The sequence below is a fragment of the Rana temporaria genome, chromosome 3 (assembly GCF_905171775.1).
Source record: "Rana temporaria chromosome 3, aRanTem1.1, whole genome shotgun sequence".
NCBI lineage: Eukaryota > Metazoa > Chordata > Amphibia > Anura > Ranidae > Rana > Rana temporaria.
Window position 1 is genome coordinate 421,152,447 of NC_053491.1, and position 16,046 is coordinate 421,168,492.

The 16,046-nt window shown below is 49.1% G+C and overlaps 1 protein-coding gene across 1 annotated transcript in view; it reads left to right on the plus strand.

Annotated features, from left to right (window-relative positions):
* PIWIL2 (piwi like RNA-mediated gene silencing 2) overlaps window positions 1–16,046 on the plus strand; it is a 426,915-nt gene that overhangs the window by 240,292 nt on the left and 170,577 nt on the right. Inside the window, 2 exon segments of the mRNA XM_040346159.1 lie at window positions 7,761–7,845; window positions 11,146–11,232. Coding sequence (XP_040202093.1) covers window positions 7,761–7,845; window positions 11,146–11,232 — 172 coding nt within the window.

Below are 16,046 nucleotides of genomic sequence, written 5' to 3' on the forward strand. Positions count from 1 at the left end.
CACAGATGAAAATTATACATATTGATTTCTCTCTGTTAAAGCAAGATGTGCAAAATTTGCGTGAAAGCACTGGGGTGGCCGAGGATTGTATTCTATAGAGGAACCCTCCACCCTTTATCTGCCACAATACGTACAGCCAAAGATGAAATGGTGGCCCTCAAAGCTAAATGAGATTTCTCTTATCGTCCATGGACGGACACAGCTCCTTAAATCTTGAAAAGTGGGTTATGTTCCCTGTTTACAGGAGAGGACTAGGCAGAAACATGTTAAATAGTTAAATACATGTTACATTAACAGAGTTGAACAGCCCCGCCCAGGGGGCGGTCCCTCCAGACATAACCCTCCTCACTGCAGCTTGCAGCCTCAGTTTCGTTCTGCCTAGCAAGGAGAAGGACGTATGGCTCCCTTTGGGCCCAGCGCCCTGAGGAGAAATTTTATTTTTATTTTATTTTACTTTTTCTTGAAGAATCTTCTTTCAACTGTCGGCTGAGAGACAGGCTAGATAATATAGATCCTTGTAGTCTACTCAGTCCGACCAGCAAGCGTGGGCACACCTTTGCAAAGATGCTTGGTCTGCCACGCCATACCTCATGACTCCTGGGGTGGCCGGTGAGCTTTCCTCCGAGGTCCACATATGACTGGGCTGTGGTGTTGTCCCACTCACAGTGGACCGGGCCGACAGCTACCTCCATTTCGGTTGTAGTTCTGTCAGGAATGCGTCAGCGAGTCCTCGCTTGGACGGGTAAGTACAGTCCCCCCTGCTTCGGTGGGTTGGTACGGCTGGGCATTCCTGGGGTTCGGGGGTCCCTTCCCCTTACTTCCCTGCTCCTTTCCCTTGCTGCATTGCTAACATTGCCGCTGTCAGGGGGGAGGGGGCCTTCCTGAGGGGACTGTTATCTGGCCTGTGTTTTTTTTCTTTTTTGTATTGGGCTTTCCTGTGAGGTAAAAAGCCCTGTGATGAGCACAGATGTTTATGATTATACTTCAGCAGACGCTGACTGGTGACACCTGTAAAAGTTTTGCTTTTTATGCTGTATCTGTGTCTTATCCTTGAATAAAACAGCCCTAGGAGGCTTTGCTGTTTAAACACAGGTCCCTGCAAAAGTTACCTCACGGTTCTTTTCCTCACAGGCAGCGCTGGGCAGTCTCCTCCTGAGGGAGTCCCCTGGTTACCCCTGGTCAGCGCAGCAAGTGGGTGAGAGGCCCTGAATAGGGCTCTAGGAGCTTTTGTTTATTTGTATGGACAGGTGTGCATATTATAATACACACTATGTAAATATTGGAGTCAGTATCTGGGTCCTTCCCCACATGCTGGTGGTGGCAGCAGGTGTTAGCACCTGGGATTCCCACAGAGTTTTTATTGTTAGTCCTGGACACAGTTTGTGCCAGGGTGGGGGTGGACTGCGGGCGGTAAAAGAGTGCCCCCTTCCCCCGTTATCCCCTGGGGAATGCTCTGTTATGAAGCCATGGACCAGGTACCTAGTTAAAAAAAAAAAAAAAGCAGAATAAGGCATTTATGGGTGCGCTTTTTACTGCTGCAAGGGACTCTCCTAAGCTGCATAGTGCAGCTGGGTTTCCGCCGAGGGCTCGGTCTTTTTTGGATCACACAAATCAGACCACTGTGTAGGTTTTTTCCTTCTGTGCCCTTCTTTGATAAATTCTGAGATGCGGATTGAGAAAAGCCACTGAGGGCTTTTGTAGTCCCTCACCGCCGGGTGGGAACCCCCGCTTGTATGGATCTGACTGATAGAAGAGCCAAAGTACTGACCCGTTCCATGTTTACCATGCTGGGGTCTGGCTTGCGGGCCTATTGTGGCCACTACACTGGGGGTCTCATTCGACGCTGGCGCCATTTTTTGGGAGGTTTTTCAATTACATTAAAGACTCACATTGGCGCCCATTTTGTCGTAGCCGCGCTATGGCGCAGCTTACATTGTGCCGGCCATTTTCCTGTGGCCGCGTTCTGAACGCTTGGCGGCCATCCTGGAGTAGTCCTGACCCCTAGTGCTCTATACAACTCACAGAGTGAGCATTTTGCACCAGACAGCGGAGGAGCACCGACTCTCTCCTGAGGTTATTAGCCTAGCGGACCAGCTGGTCCAGGGCCTCATATAGGTCTGTGATGCTTCATTGAATGCTGCGCCCTTGTTATCCAGGGCGTCTGTTTCAGAATGGTTTTATGCACACGGTGGTGTTGTGCTTAACTCCATTACTTGGCAGCAAAAGAGTCATTGGTTCGAATCCGCACACTGACGCCAATCTGCCTGGAGCTTGCATTGTCGCTCCCTGTGTCTGCGTGGGTTTCCTCGGTACTCCGGTTTCCTCCAAAGGCATGTGTGCATACACCTACATAATATACATACACACTATGTGTGTGTATTATTTAGGGGCAACCCTCCCAGGCCATCAAAGGCCCAGCTGGGGGACTAATCTGTCCCTGGGTGCATAAGCCGATCACGCCGGCACCCAAATCCTGCCAATGTATGTAGCCTTCCCTCCCTGTCTCTAGGTGGGAGGGGCGGCTTGCAGGTTCACAATTCAGTGAAACCTCCCTGCTCTCCGACCAGTGGGTCTGCGAGGTGGTCTCTTCGGAGTACTAGATAGGGTTTCCTCCTATCCACAGAACAAAGTTCTGTCCTTGTGTCTTCCTCTCCCGGCCCGTCGGTCTGCCTTGGGCAGTGTGGGATTTGCTAAGCTGCGAGGTAATTTTACCTTTCCTGCAGAACGAGAGTTTTGGGGTTTTCTATGGGCCTCAAGCCCTAAATACCTTTGTGAACGTCGGGTAGTTCCGCATGGAATCCATTTGTTCGGTGGTAGCTGCGCTTCATCCGGGGGATGTCCTGATGTCCTTGGACATCAGGGACGCATACATGCATGTCCCATTTTGCACATGTCAGTGTTTTTTTCTGTGCTTCGTGATGAGAGAAGGGTCTCTGTCAGCCTGTGGCCCTCCCTTTTGATCTGGCGTCGGCACCATGGGTTTTCAGCTAGGAGCTCGCACTTATCCGAATTTTGTTGGGACAGCTAGGCTTTGCCTCATTGGCTACTTTTACGACTTTCTTCTGAGAGCAGCTTCTGTCTCCGACCTAGTGGATGGGTTATTCCCATTCAGACCCTCCGAAGATTCGGGTGGATGTTAAACGTTTAGGCCAGAAAGTCTAGCTCAGTGGCAGCAAGCCTGCCCTCCATGTGTGCGACCCAGGGTTCAAATCCTGGGCATGCTAGGTTCCGACTCAGCGTTGGAGTATCTAGTGTTGATCCAGACTCCTCAGTGGCAAAGGTCCTTCTTCCCCTGGAGAAATTGCAGACTCTTCAGTCTGCGGTGAAGGTATTGGCATCACGCAATCGGTCTTCTCTCCGGGCGCCTGCTGGTTCGGGGTCTGTGGGTAGCCTCCTTCAAGGCGGTACTGTATGCCCAGTTCCACACCCTGGTTTTCCAGGGGAACTACTGTCCAGGTGGTAAAAATCTCTTGTCTCTGAAATCATTAGATTCCTGTGCGCCACCTAGTCAGTCTCTCTGAGTTGGTGACAGAGATTCCCGACTCTTCGGTCCGGGAAGTTGTTTCTTCGGATGCTAGCTCACAGGTTGTGAACCCGGGGGTTCACAAAACTGTGGGGTCCAGTCGGCCCTAAGTCGCTGGACTTGCATGGACCTATGACCACACCTCCTTGAATGTGTCTGGTCTCGGTAGCTACCCAGGGTCGGGCCTGGCTAGTGCCTGGTGGGAGACCGCCTGGGAATACCAGGTGCTGTCTACTGTTCATTGTCCTACTATTTTAGGCGATCAGGCTATGCTTATCCTTGTGGTCGCCCGATCTGGTTTCAGCCGGACAACGCCACGGCCGTGGCTTCAGTCTACCATCAGGTATGCCGGCAGGCGGACTACTGGAGTCGCCAGATGCTGGACCAGGGCGACTGGTCTTTGTGCTTGGGGTGTTTCGGCTCCCTTGCAGGAGGTGAGCCTCACATGGCATGGATCTCCTGGCCGCTTGTCTGCGCCGCAAGGGTGTCAAAGTTAGTGGCCAGGTCTAGTGATCCTTGTACAGACGCGTCAGTCGCGCTGGTGGCTGTATCAGTGATTTTTTGCCATTCCTCCATGGTAGTTGCTTCCTCGGCCGCTCCACAGAGTGGAGGCTGAGGAGATCCCGATGATTCTAATCGCTCCAGATTGACCTCGGCGTCCTTGGTACACTGATATCGGGCACCTGGTAGCGGAGGCACCCTGGCGGTTGCCAGGGCAGGAGGTTCCTGTCTCAAGGTCCCATACTTCCTCCTGCTGTACAGTCACTGACTTGCTCAACATGGTTATTGGAAGCCAGACTTTAGGTGACCGGGTTCTGTCTGACTCGGTCATCTCAACAGGGTACCGTAGTCTTCTTCCGGAGGATCTACCGTCGCACCTCTCTTGGTGCGAAGGGATGGAGTGACGTCCACAGGCGTACTCTCGGTGTCCAGGGTCCTGCTGTTTTAAAGCTTGGATTGGATCTAAAAATTGCTTAAAGCACCGTTTGGGGGCAGATTTCAGCCTTGGCTGTGTTCTTTTAGTGGCCTTTTTGCGGCCCGTTGCCTGGTGGGTACCCTTTTTTTGTGTGCAGGGGGTTTGTCATATACTTTCCCCTCTTGGCCCATCTCTTCCCCCATGAGTTTTGTGCTCTCGGTTCTTCAGGAACCTTCCTTTTGGAAACATCGGAGAGATTTTCTCTTGACACTATCTCAGAAGGTGGCCCCTTTAGTGGCCTTTACCTCCGTTAGAGGGGTTTCTGAGTTGGGGGTCTTGTCTTGCAAGCCGCCATGCTTGATCCCCCATAAGGATTAGGTGATGGTGCGCCCGCGACCTTCCCTTCTTCCGAGGGAGGTTTCAGCCTCTCATACTTTAGGCATGGTACGCGCTTTGCGGGTATACCAGCCTACTACGGCTCCTTTTCGGAGCTTCTGACTCTCTTTTGTGTCAGTGTCTGGTCCACAAAAGGGCCTGGCGGTCTCGTCGACCACCATTTCTCGGTGGATCAGGCAGGCAGTCATACAGGCCTATGCTCCTAAGGGGCGGGCCCCCCTTTCCGGTCACGGCACTTTCGACCAGGGAAATTGGTGCTTCCTGGGTTTTTTTTCCCGACATCATGCGTCGGTCTCACAGGTGTGCGAGGCGGCGATTTGCTCGTCCGTTCGCGCTTTTTCCAGAATTTACATGGTTGCTGTGAGTGCATCTTATGATGTTTTTTTCAGCCGCTAGTTTTTGCCGGCGGCTGTTTAAAGTTGCACCTCCTCCGTTGAGGAGCTCTGCTTGTTTTGGGGTGAAGTTAAAATTGTTTTTACTGATATATTTCCCACCCCTCGTTTTTTGACACTGCTTGGGGACGTCCCACTTGTCAAGATTTAAGGAGCTGTGTCCGTCCATGGACGATAAGAGAAAATAGTATTTTTTGTACTCACCGTAAAATCCCTTTCTCTGAAGTCCATGGACGGACACAGCTCCCACCCCTCCTTTTTAGGTTTGTACTGCTTGTTACGAACTGAGGCTGCAAGCTGCAGTGAGGAGGGTTATGTCTGGAGGGACTGCCCCCTGGGCGGGGCTGTTCAACTCTGTTAATGTAACATGTATTTAACATGTTTCTGCCTAGTCCTCTCCTGTAAACAGGGAACATAACCCACTTGTCAAGATTTAAGGAGCTGTGTCCGTCCATGGACTTCAGAGAAAAGATTTTACGGTGAGTACAAAAAATCCTATGTTTTTTGAAAAACTGTTCCCACAGGAACAATCTATGCCTCGTGGGGTTCCCTGAACATTCTGAGGTGAACCGCATCCATTGTTATCGTATGTGCAAACCGCCCCCCGTCCGCTCCGATACAATGTCAATATGCTCTCTCCCGTTCTAATGCCCAGTGCGCGGTGTGCAGCGACTTATATTGGCATGGGGCAGGGTCAGCGTGTGACATGCGGATACTTAGCCCCTTATGACATCACCCCCTGGGCCAATACAAGTCATTCCGCACCAGGCATTGGAGTGGGAGAGAGCGCCGAGTCAGCGTCGGAAGAAGAGCATGGGGAAGAAGATGGAGACGACCGGGCAAGAGAGCCCAAAAGAGCAGAAGACAGCGGACAGAGAAGAACTGGAGAGGGGAGAAGAAATTGGAAGAGACCCCCCGGAGCTGCCTAATAAACTACTTTAAAAACCTGTGTAGTGTGTTTTAATTTTTACACTTTTTTTCAGGTGAATAGGTAGGGGTATAATGTACCCCATACTTATTCATTGGGTGGGCTCCCAGATTTCGATGAGCTCCTCGCCCACAGACCCGCACATATCCAACGGCCAAGGTTGTCAGGAAAAGAACCTTGTCTTCATCAACATGGGGACGAGGTGCTTTAGGGCCCCTCTGCCCCAAATTACCCCTCCCCTTTCTTAACCGGCTGGGCTGCGTGCTCGAATAAGGGTTGGGTATGGATTCTGGAAGGACCCCCACGTCGTTTCAGCGTGGGGTTTCCCTTAAAGTCCATGCCAGGCCGAAGGGCCTGGTTTGCTCTTGGAGGGGGAACCCATGCCATTTAAAAAAAAAAAAAAAAAATGGCTGTGGAGTTCCCCTTCAAGATCATCAAAGCACAAGTCGCATGGCAAAGTCAGATTCGTTAATACGGGGATCAGACTTCAGAAAAAAAGTAGTGCAGGGACTACTTTGAAGTCGGCATGACTTAGTAGTGCTAATATGAATGGTAGTCATTGAAAATCATGGAGAATGACATGTCGTGCGATTTTGCAGTCCCAAATCGTAGGACATGTCGGATAAGTGTGAAAGGGGCCTCAGTGCCTGGATGTTGAGGATTTATTTTCTGTTATTTTTACTCAACCTGTTTAAGTAAAACTGGCTACAAGTCAGATTTTAAGAAACCTACCGCTTGGACTACCTTTTTCCCAGGGGCGGCGATCCCCTTTGAGATATCCCCTGACAAAAAAAAAAAAGATAGATAGATGGATAAATAGATAGAGATATATCTATAGATAGATATATCTAATATATAGTGTTGTGTAAATTGAAAGTGCTTTGTAAGTACCTGTAATAAATAAAAACAAATACAATTTATTTGGAACAGCTATTTGCCTGAAGTAGTGCTTTAACTGCTTTATTTTATAGTGACTGTACTGAAGTAGTGCTTTAACTGCTTTATTTTATAGTGACTGTACAAGTTTTGAAATCATGTCAAATTATTCTTTGGGTTTGCTTTTTGCCGATTTAAAAAAAAATGTCTTATGCCTTGTACAAACGATCACGATTTCCGACAAGAAAAACATTTTTTTTTTCAGAAGGAAAACGGCTGAAATTTGTCTTGCATACACACGGTTACACTAATCTTGGACGAAATTCAGACCGTCAAGAACTTGGTGACGTACAACACGTATGACGAGCCGAGATCAATAGGCAGTTTGGCTCTTCTGCTTGATTCTGAGCATTTTCGGGTCGTAATTGCATACAGACGATCGCGATTTCCCATACGAATTTTTCCTGTCACGAAAATTGAGATCCTGCTCTCATTCTTTTCTTGGCAGGAATTCTCACAGAAAAAGTGCGATGGAGCATACACATAGTCAGAGTTCCCGTCAAAAGCTCACATCGCACTTTTCTCCTCGGGAACGGCGATCGTGTGTATGAGGCATTAGCATGGTGCAGTAGATTTCTTATCCATATACATTTTTATTTTTACATTTGATATTTAAATATACATTTTTGAATTTAATCAATTTTTTGTGTTTTTTTTTTTTTTTTTTAGTAAGAACTATGGTATTACAATCAAAGAAGTAGACCAGCCACTTCTGCTTCACAGACCCAATGAGAACAAAGGTTTGCGGGGCAAGGTAAGCCTTATCCCTGTGATGCCTATGTTTGTTATGTTATGGTTGCAGTCAAAAATACAAGCAGATATGTTTCCATTTTGAGTCACTTGATCATGTGTCTTTTAAAGTGGTATTATTCCCAAAACTAAAAATGTTATATATTACCAATTCTATTGATGTGGTGGCTGCATTAACTTGTCTTATTTTTAGGCTTTTTTCCTCTGTTTTTGCTCACTTATATGGCCAGTAAAACGACTTCTGTATTAGGCCCTGTACACACGAGAGGATACCTGATGGAAACGGTCCGCCGGACCGTTTCCAGCGGACATTTCTGCTCCCGATTTTGATCTGATGGGCTGTACACACCATCAGATCAAAATCCCCACGGAAAACATACGCGGTGACGTGGCCGCGCCGTCGCCGCGACGATGACGTGCGCGACCCTGGAAGGTAAATACTTCCACGAATGCGTCAAATCACTTCGACGCATGCGAGGGATGGGGATTGGTCGGACTTATCCGGTGAGTCTGTACAGACGACCGGATCAGTCCGACGGACAGGTTTCCAGCGGATAGATTTCTTAGCATGCTAAGAAATTTTTATCCGCTTGAAAACCGGTCGTCTGGAGAAATGTCCGCCGAAAAATGTCCGCTAGGCCGTACACACAACCGGATTTGTCTGCTGGAACTGATCCGCGGATAAATCCCAACGGACAGATCCGGTCGTGTGTACAGGGGCTTAGGGGTTCCGCACTTTGGACAAAGGCACACAGGGGACGCGTTTGAAAGATTGCCAATTTAGATTGAAGGGAGTGTTAGATGTACTAGCAGATATACACTAACAAATTGAAGCCAAACTCCAGATCACACTTTATGATCGGTTACAAGAAATCATTTTTTCCTTTTTTGGGATAAAACTTACCTGGATGAATAAAAGCTGATTATGTAAGCACCCCTGTCGGTGTTAAATGGTTTGTCTTATCTCTGTAAACTGATACATCTGATAGCGAGCTTGTTTGTTTGAAAAACAGACTTACTGGCAGGATCACCCTAAAAAGACGGCAATATAATAAATGTTGGCTTTTAAGTTAAATAATACTAAAGTGAGTCTGTAAGGCCCCTTTCACGTGAGAGGTCCCATCAGGTCCACCCATTTGCTTTTCAGGTGGACGTGATCAGACTCTCCATTCTCGTAGTTGTTTACCCCTGGCTACCGCTGATCCAATCCATCAAAAACAAGCGGAAGAGGATCCATTCCCGTCTGTCTGACCAGATCTGAAGGCAGTCAGGCTTAAATGGACAGTCAGTTTTCATCTGACTGCCTGCAGACCTAGCGACCTTGCACCTGTGCAAGCCGCCGTACAGGTACGGCGATTTGTGCAGGAGTGCTGACCTCCCGCCGTATAATGACGGCGGCTGTTTGGCAAGCAGTTAAAGCACCACACATATGCGGCAGTAAAAGTTTGGGCTTTAACGACCACATGCTACACATATGGATCACTGGGTGGCCGATTTTTCTGTGCTTAGTGTGCACCCAGCACATTTGTCATAGACGGCTCTTGGTCCCCACTAACCATCAGTAAAAAAAGGGGGGTGAATATTGCGCTAACTGATTAAAATGAAAACTAAAGCAGCTACACTACAATATGACAAATATTGAACCAGTGATGTAGGTAAAAAGGTGTAGCGCTGTGATACCATAGGGACAATGATTCCTCTTGGTAGGTGCTAAATCAATAGACACTGTACTGAAACAGTGATGAATACCATAAACAAACATATAAAGGTGAAAACAAGCAAGCTAGTGTTATAAGAAACACAAACACAAAATGGTGATAAATAAGAAGTCCATCAAAAAATTTGTGAAATAAGTGGATGGAAACAAATGACCACGTGGATCCTCAAGGACAAGATATCGCCTTCTAAATAAAATTGGAAATACGCTTACCAGACAGTGTGGATCTGCCTGTCAGCGACAGCAGATCACAAAGGCATGGACGTTCCCGGGGGCAATCAGCTCGGCTTCCTCAGACTGGAATGAAGATGGAACTTCAGTGGAGGGCCATGGATTCACAGTATCCCAGACGGACGTCCAAACTGCTCTCAGAGGGATGTGGAGCGATGGAAATGAACCCCTTAAGGGTAGGATGACATGGAAACAAAGACTCCAAACAGCATGGGGGTGGAGAGAAGAAAAACGCAGCCCCAATGGTGCAGGTCAAAAAAATATAGGTTTTATTTGAATAAAACCAAAATACATATAAAAAGTGATCAGAGTATAAAAGGGGGCAATATGGGAAAGGGTAAAAACCAAGCCCTACGCGTTTCGTCCTAGAGGGACTTCAACTGGGGCATCCTACCCTTAAAGGGTTAATTTCCATCGCTCCACATCCCTCTGAGAGCAGTTTGTACGTCCGTCTGGGATACTGTGCATCCATGGCCCTCCACTGAAGTTCCATCTTCATTCCAGTCTGAGGAAGCCAAGCTGATTGCCCCGGGAACGTCCATGCCTTTGTAACCATCGGTAGCCAACTGGACTGGCTGCAGATCAGATGATCACTGTGACAGCCTATCCCAGGGGACATAAGATTATTGATCCTTCCTGACCCCCAGGCATACAGACCCTATTAATGGGGCGCTGGGCGGGAAGAGGTTAAAAAAAATCTGCATGTGAATATAATTAAGTAGATACGTCACAATTTGGCTTATATAAAATCAGGATAATCAGATTGCTTCCTTATTGCCCAAGTACTGCCTTTCACACTGACAGCGCAGGGCTAGCCGCGCTTTACTGCTGTTTTAGATGCGCTTTTCGGCTGCTAGCGGGGTGCTTTTAACCCCCGCTAGCAGCCGAATAAAGGGTTAAATGCACCGCTTCAACAGTGCTGCCCATTGATTTCAATGGATGGGGCGCTTTAGGAGCGGTATATACACCGCTTCCAAAGTGCCTCAAAGATGCTGTTTGCGGGACTTTTTTTGACGTCCTGCGAGTGCCGCGCCCCAGTGTAAAAGCACTCTGGCTTTCACACGGATTGCAGATGAGGCATTTTCAGGCCTGTAAAACGCCTCCAGTGTGAAAGGGGTCTAAAGCCTGGTACACATAGGAAGTTTTTTTTATTTCAACCTGTTGAAAAACAAAGGAGGTCGCTGTACTATGCAATGTTAGTACAGTGATCTCCCACACTGTGCTATTGTGACAGACTTCACAAGATGGAATATTAACAAAATGAAATATAGATATCTTCATCAAATATTTTGTTCTGGTGTTTCCTCAAGCTGTTTTGTAACTCTTCTTCTTTTTTTATATTTTCATCTTTCTCAGATGTCTGGTCCTATTCTCCTTCTTCCAGAACTGTCTTTCATGACTGGAATCCCCGAAAAAATGAAAAAAGACTTTCGGGCCATGAGGGTAATTCGCTGTTCACTGTTAATGGGTCTTCTACTTTACCCATAGATTTATTCAGTCTCTTCATTAAACATGTCAGCTTACAAAAAAAATGTTGCTGAAAGTTCATTGTTGCTCTTTATATTTATTTTTCCCACCTAACACTGTCCTACAATCAAATCTAAATGTTTTAAATGTATCTAGTTAAAATACAAGAAATAACTTTTTGTATTCATAATCCCTTTTAGACAAGATTATGATTGTTTGGTATACACTATTGTGCTTCCAACATTTTGGCACAGGAGGACATTCGCTTTATATTGGTGGAATTATTGCGGTTATATTGGCATGGTAATGGTATTCTTTCCATCATGAAACCTTTGGGTTTTGGGTTAAAGGGGTAGTAAACAGTTTTCTCCAACTTTCTTCTTACAGGTAAGTTTATAATAGTTTACCTGTAGTTCAAATGAATATCTCCTAAACATGCACAGTTTAGGAGATGGTCACTACTTCTGCAGCTGGTGACGTCACAGGCGCATGCGCACTGCGTTCTGAAGGGACAGCATGTTCAGAGTGCTGAATTTGCGTCATTGAGGCTCAGCGATTCAAACTGCTGAAGCCCACAAACATTAAAGAAAAAACAGGTAAAGATGGAGCCCCGGCAATGATGACAGCGTGCCGCTGGAGTGCTTCGTTTTTAAGGTAAGTCTTTCATAATATGTTATGTGATGAATACTGGCACAACATGAAATTACCTTGCAGGAGGCCTATAATTTTTTTTTCTCTTTCTTAATCTTGACAAAGTGGGTATTAGCCTTCATTCAGGAGTGACAAGGCAGAAACTTATAGAAAGTGTTAAACACATCACACACTATGCGGTCCCTCTGGGTATAACCCCTCTCTCTGCATCTCACAAAACAGTTTTTTTCTGCCTAGCTAAGGAGAAGACATGGCTCCCTTTGGGCCCATAGGCCTGGAGAGCTATTCCAAATTGGATTTTTTTTTTTTTTTGTAATCTAGGATCAACCGCCGACTGGGTGACCGACTTGTTCCCAGATCCTTGTAGTCTCCCCAGTTTCAGCCTTCGAGCGTGTGCTTGACTGTAGCTATGTGCTGGGTTGCCCGTCGCTGTACGGGTGGCCAGTGAACTACACGCTCCACGGCAAGCATAGGGCTGAGTCACAGCGGCCGGACTGACAGTCACCTCCATAACCATGCGTCTCTCTCGCAGCTAGGAGGGTGGGTTGTTGTACCTTGCCTTGGAGTCCCTGTGGGTGTCAGGCGCTTGGGTCAGCATGGCGTCAGAAGCAAACACCGTTTCCCCTGAAACACCTGAGCTAGCAATTGATGCCCCCGCACCTGATGTATCTGACGCTATGTCAGCAATCCTAGATGCTTTTGTTGCCAAGGTGGAAGCGGCACGTGGGAAAACCTGTAGGGTAAAAAGCGCCCCCGCCATCTTCTGGGGACAACTCGGATGCGGAGCCGGGTCCAGCTACGGCTCATGGCCCTGGCTCTTATGTATCTGACGATGCAGACCAAGATCGGCCGGACAGTGAGGATGAATCCGGGTCAGCTCGCGAAAAGGCTCTGGTAGGTGATCTCATCACCGCAGTGTTAGATACTCTAAAAAGTCTGCGGAAGCAACAGAGGCGTCGGTCCCTTTTGGGTTCCGTAGGCCGACCCACACTGCTAAGGTGTTTCCTTGTGTGTCTTATCTAGACAAACTTTTATACAAGGAATGGGACAAACCACAGAAGGTTTTCTCTGTCCCTAAAAATTTGGCGGTGCATTACTCTCGAGAGTTTCCTGAAAAAATGGACCTCTACTTCGATAGTGGACCCGCCTGTGTCCAGACTAAATGAGTTAACCACGATTCCGGTGGAAGGGGCTCCTGCTTTCAAGGACCCTGCGGACAAGAAGGCTGAGGCGGTCTCCCGCAACCTATACTCAGTGGTGGGCTCGGCTGTGCGCCCAAAGATGGTTGGGGCCCTGGTGTCTCAGACACTCACTGAATGGGCAAAGATGCTGCACAATGGGTTAAAAGCACGTCAGACTCCTCCGGACGAGGTAGCGCTAGCCGACCAGTTGGTACAGGGCCTAAAATTTGTCTGCGAATCAGCCTTGGACACTATTCCTCTGCTGGCCAGAACCTTAAGCTATGCGGTGTTACACTATCTGCTCTGGCTAAAGTGTTGGTCTGCGGACCAATCTTCCAAGAAGGCCCTGATGGATTTGCCCTTTAGGGTGACAGACTTTTTGGAGCATCCCTGGACGACATTATTAAAGATGCCACCGGGGGTAAGAGTATACTGCTCCCAAAATCCAAAAAGGGTAAGGAGCCACCCTGTAGGCAAGGGCCCTCCTTCACCGCACACAAGTGTTTTTTTTTCCCGTCCGCCCACCGCAGTAGGTAAATTATCTTAGGCCGATAAAGCGCCTTCTGAGGTACAGAAGCATCCCTGGTTTCGCAAGCCCAACAAGCCTGCAAACAAATCCATGTCCGCATGAAGGTTTGCCCCCACCCATCTCTCGGGTGGGGGGACGTCTTCGTGAATTCGCGACCGGGTGGACATTGCAGATCTCTGACCGGTGGGTTTGCTAAGTAGTTTCCTCAGGGCAGGGTTCGACAAATTTGCTTGGAATCTAGGAGCCAGCTAAAAAAGGTAGGAGCCAAAAAACGCACCCCGTCTCGCCAAGCTCGCGCGCAGAAGCGAACGCATACGTGAGTAGCACCCGCATATGTAAACGGTATTCAAACCACACGTGAGTTATCGCCGCGATTGGTAGAGCGAGAGCAATATTCTAGCCCTAGACCTCCTCTATAGCTCAAAACGTGCAACCTGTCAGTGAATGGCAGCGAGTGGGGAAGCACGCAAATCAGGGAAGCTCCTCTTGTGTGGTACTGCGCCGCCCTGTGTGGCTGAAGTGCTGGTCTGCGGACCAGTCCTCAAAGAAGGCCTTGGTGGATTGCCTTTTAGGAGTGAATGGTCCTTTTGGGACTTCCCTGAATGGCATCATTATGGATGCCACGGGTGGTAAGAGCATGCTGTTCCCACAGTCTGGGAAGGGCTAGGGACCTCGCCATGAGCAAGGACCCTCCTTTACTACCCCCAAGCGTTTTTTTTCACCCACCCTGTGCCGTGGGGGGAGGTTTGCAAGGTGCTAAGACCCCCGCTGCGGGGCAGCAGCGCACCTGGTTCCGCAAGCCTGTGGACATACCTGCTTCTGCCTGAAGGTCTGCCCCCACCCGGGTCTCGGGTGGGGGACTGGCTTAGCGAAATCGCGCCTCAGTGGAGGGTTTGCGAAGTGGTTTCCTCGGGGTACAAGTTAGAGTTTCTCTCGTCTACCAAACAGGATTTTTTCCCCTCCAGCCTCTGGCTTCCTCCGGTTCGCCGGTTGGCTCTGTCAGGGGCTGTCCAGGATCTTCTGGTCGGGGGAGTGGTTGTGCCAGTTCCTTCGATGGAACGGTCTCATGGGTATTGCTCCAATCTGTTTGTAGTCCAATCCTGGGCCTCAAGGCCCTCGTTTGTTTTTGTCAAGGTGCAAAATTTCAGGATGGGGATTTTCTGGCGTCCTTGGATGTCATGAACGCGTACCTGCATGTCCCTATATGTTCAAAGCACCAGAGATTCTGGGCTTTGTGGTCAGGGAGGACCATTTTCATTTTGTGGCCCTCCCGTTCGGCTTAGTGTCGGCACCGCGGGTTTTCACAGAGGTGCTCGTCCCGATACTGGCCCGGCTGTGACAGCGGGGGTTTGTTATCGTTGGATGTCTGGACGACATTCTCCTACGAGCTTCTTCGAGCTCTGAATTAGTGGAGCCGTGTCTATCACGTGTCAGACTCTCCAAGAGTTTGGCTGGCTTCTGTATTGTCCAGAAGTCAGTGTTGATTCCGTCTCAGGGACTGGAATTCCTGGGACTAGTCCTGGATTCCGCCGGGGCGTGAGTTTTCTTCTCCTAACGGAAAAAATTCAGACTCTGCAGGGCAGCAGTTGTCGACCCAAAAGTGGTCATCTCTGCGATTCTGCATGAGGGTTCTGGGTCTGACGGCGGTTCCGTATGCCCAATTCCACAGCAGGGTGCTACAGAGGGAACTGCTGTCACGTTGGGACAAGCTTCCATCATCTCTGGATTACCAGGTTCATTGAGTCAACTGGTCATGTTTCCCCTGGTGTGATGGCTGGCGTCTCCGGTGCTTCGGGCCGGGAAGTCGTTTTCTGCCGTGCCACTGGACAGTGGTTACGACGGATGGCAGCCTCTCCGGTTGGGGGGGGGGGGCGTTTGGGGCACCCAGTCAGCCCAGGGGCGCTGGACTCAGGAGGAGTCCCGCCTTCCGATCAATATTCTGGAGCTCCGAGCAATTAAACTGTGCCTTGCCGGGTGGTCCCTGGATCTGCAGGGCCGACCGGTCAGGATCCAGTCCGACAACGCCACGGCCTTGGCGTACGTCAATCAACAGGGAGGCACACAGGGTTCAGCTGCAGCGTCGGAGGTCGCGCACATCCTTCGGTGGGCCGAAAGGTCCGTTCCGCTCTATCGGCAGTGTGCGTTCCGGGGGTACAGTATGGCAAGCCGACTTCCTAAGTCGCACTGCACTAGGCCAAGGAGAGTGGTCTCTCCACCCGCAGGTGTTTTCAGGGTCTGTGACAAAAAGTGGGGCACTCCAGACGTGGACCTTCTAGCGTCCCGTCTCAATCGGTAGGTGCCACGGTTCGTGGCCAGGTTTAAGGACCCGTGGGCGGACGCGTCAGGCGCGTTGGTGGCTCCTTGGGGTCACTATCGCCTAATTTACACCTTCCCTCCTCGGAAGCTCCTTCCTCGCCTGCTGCGCAGAG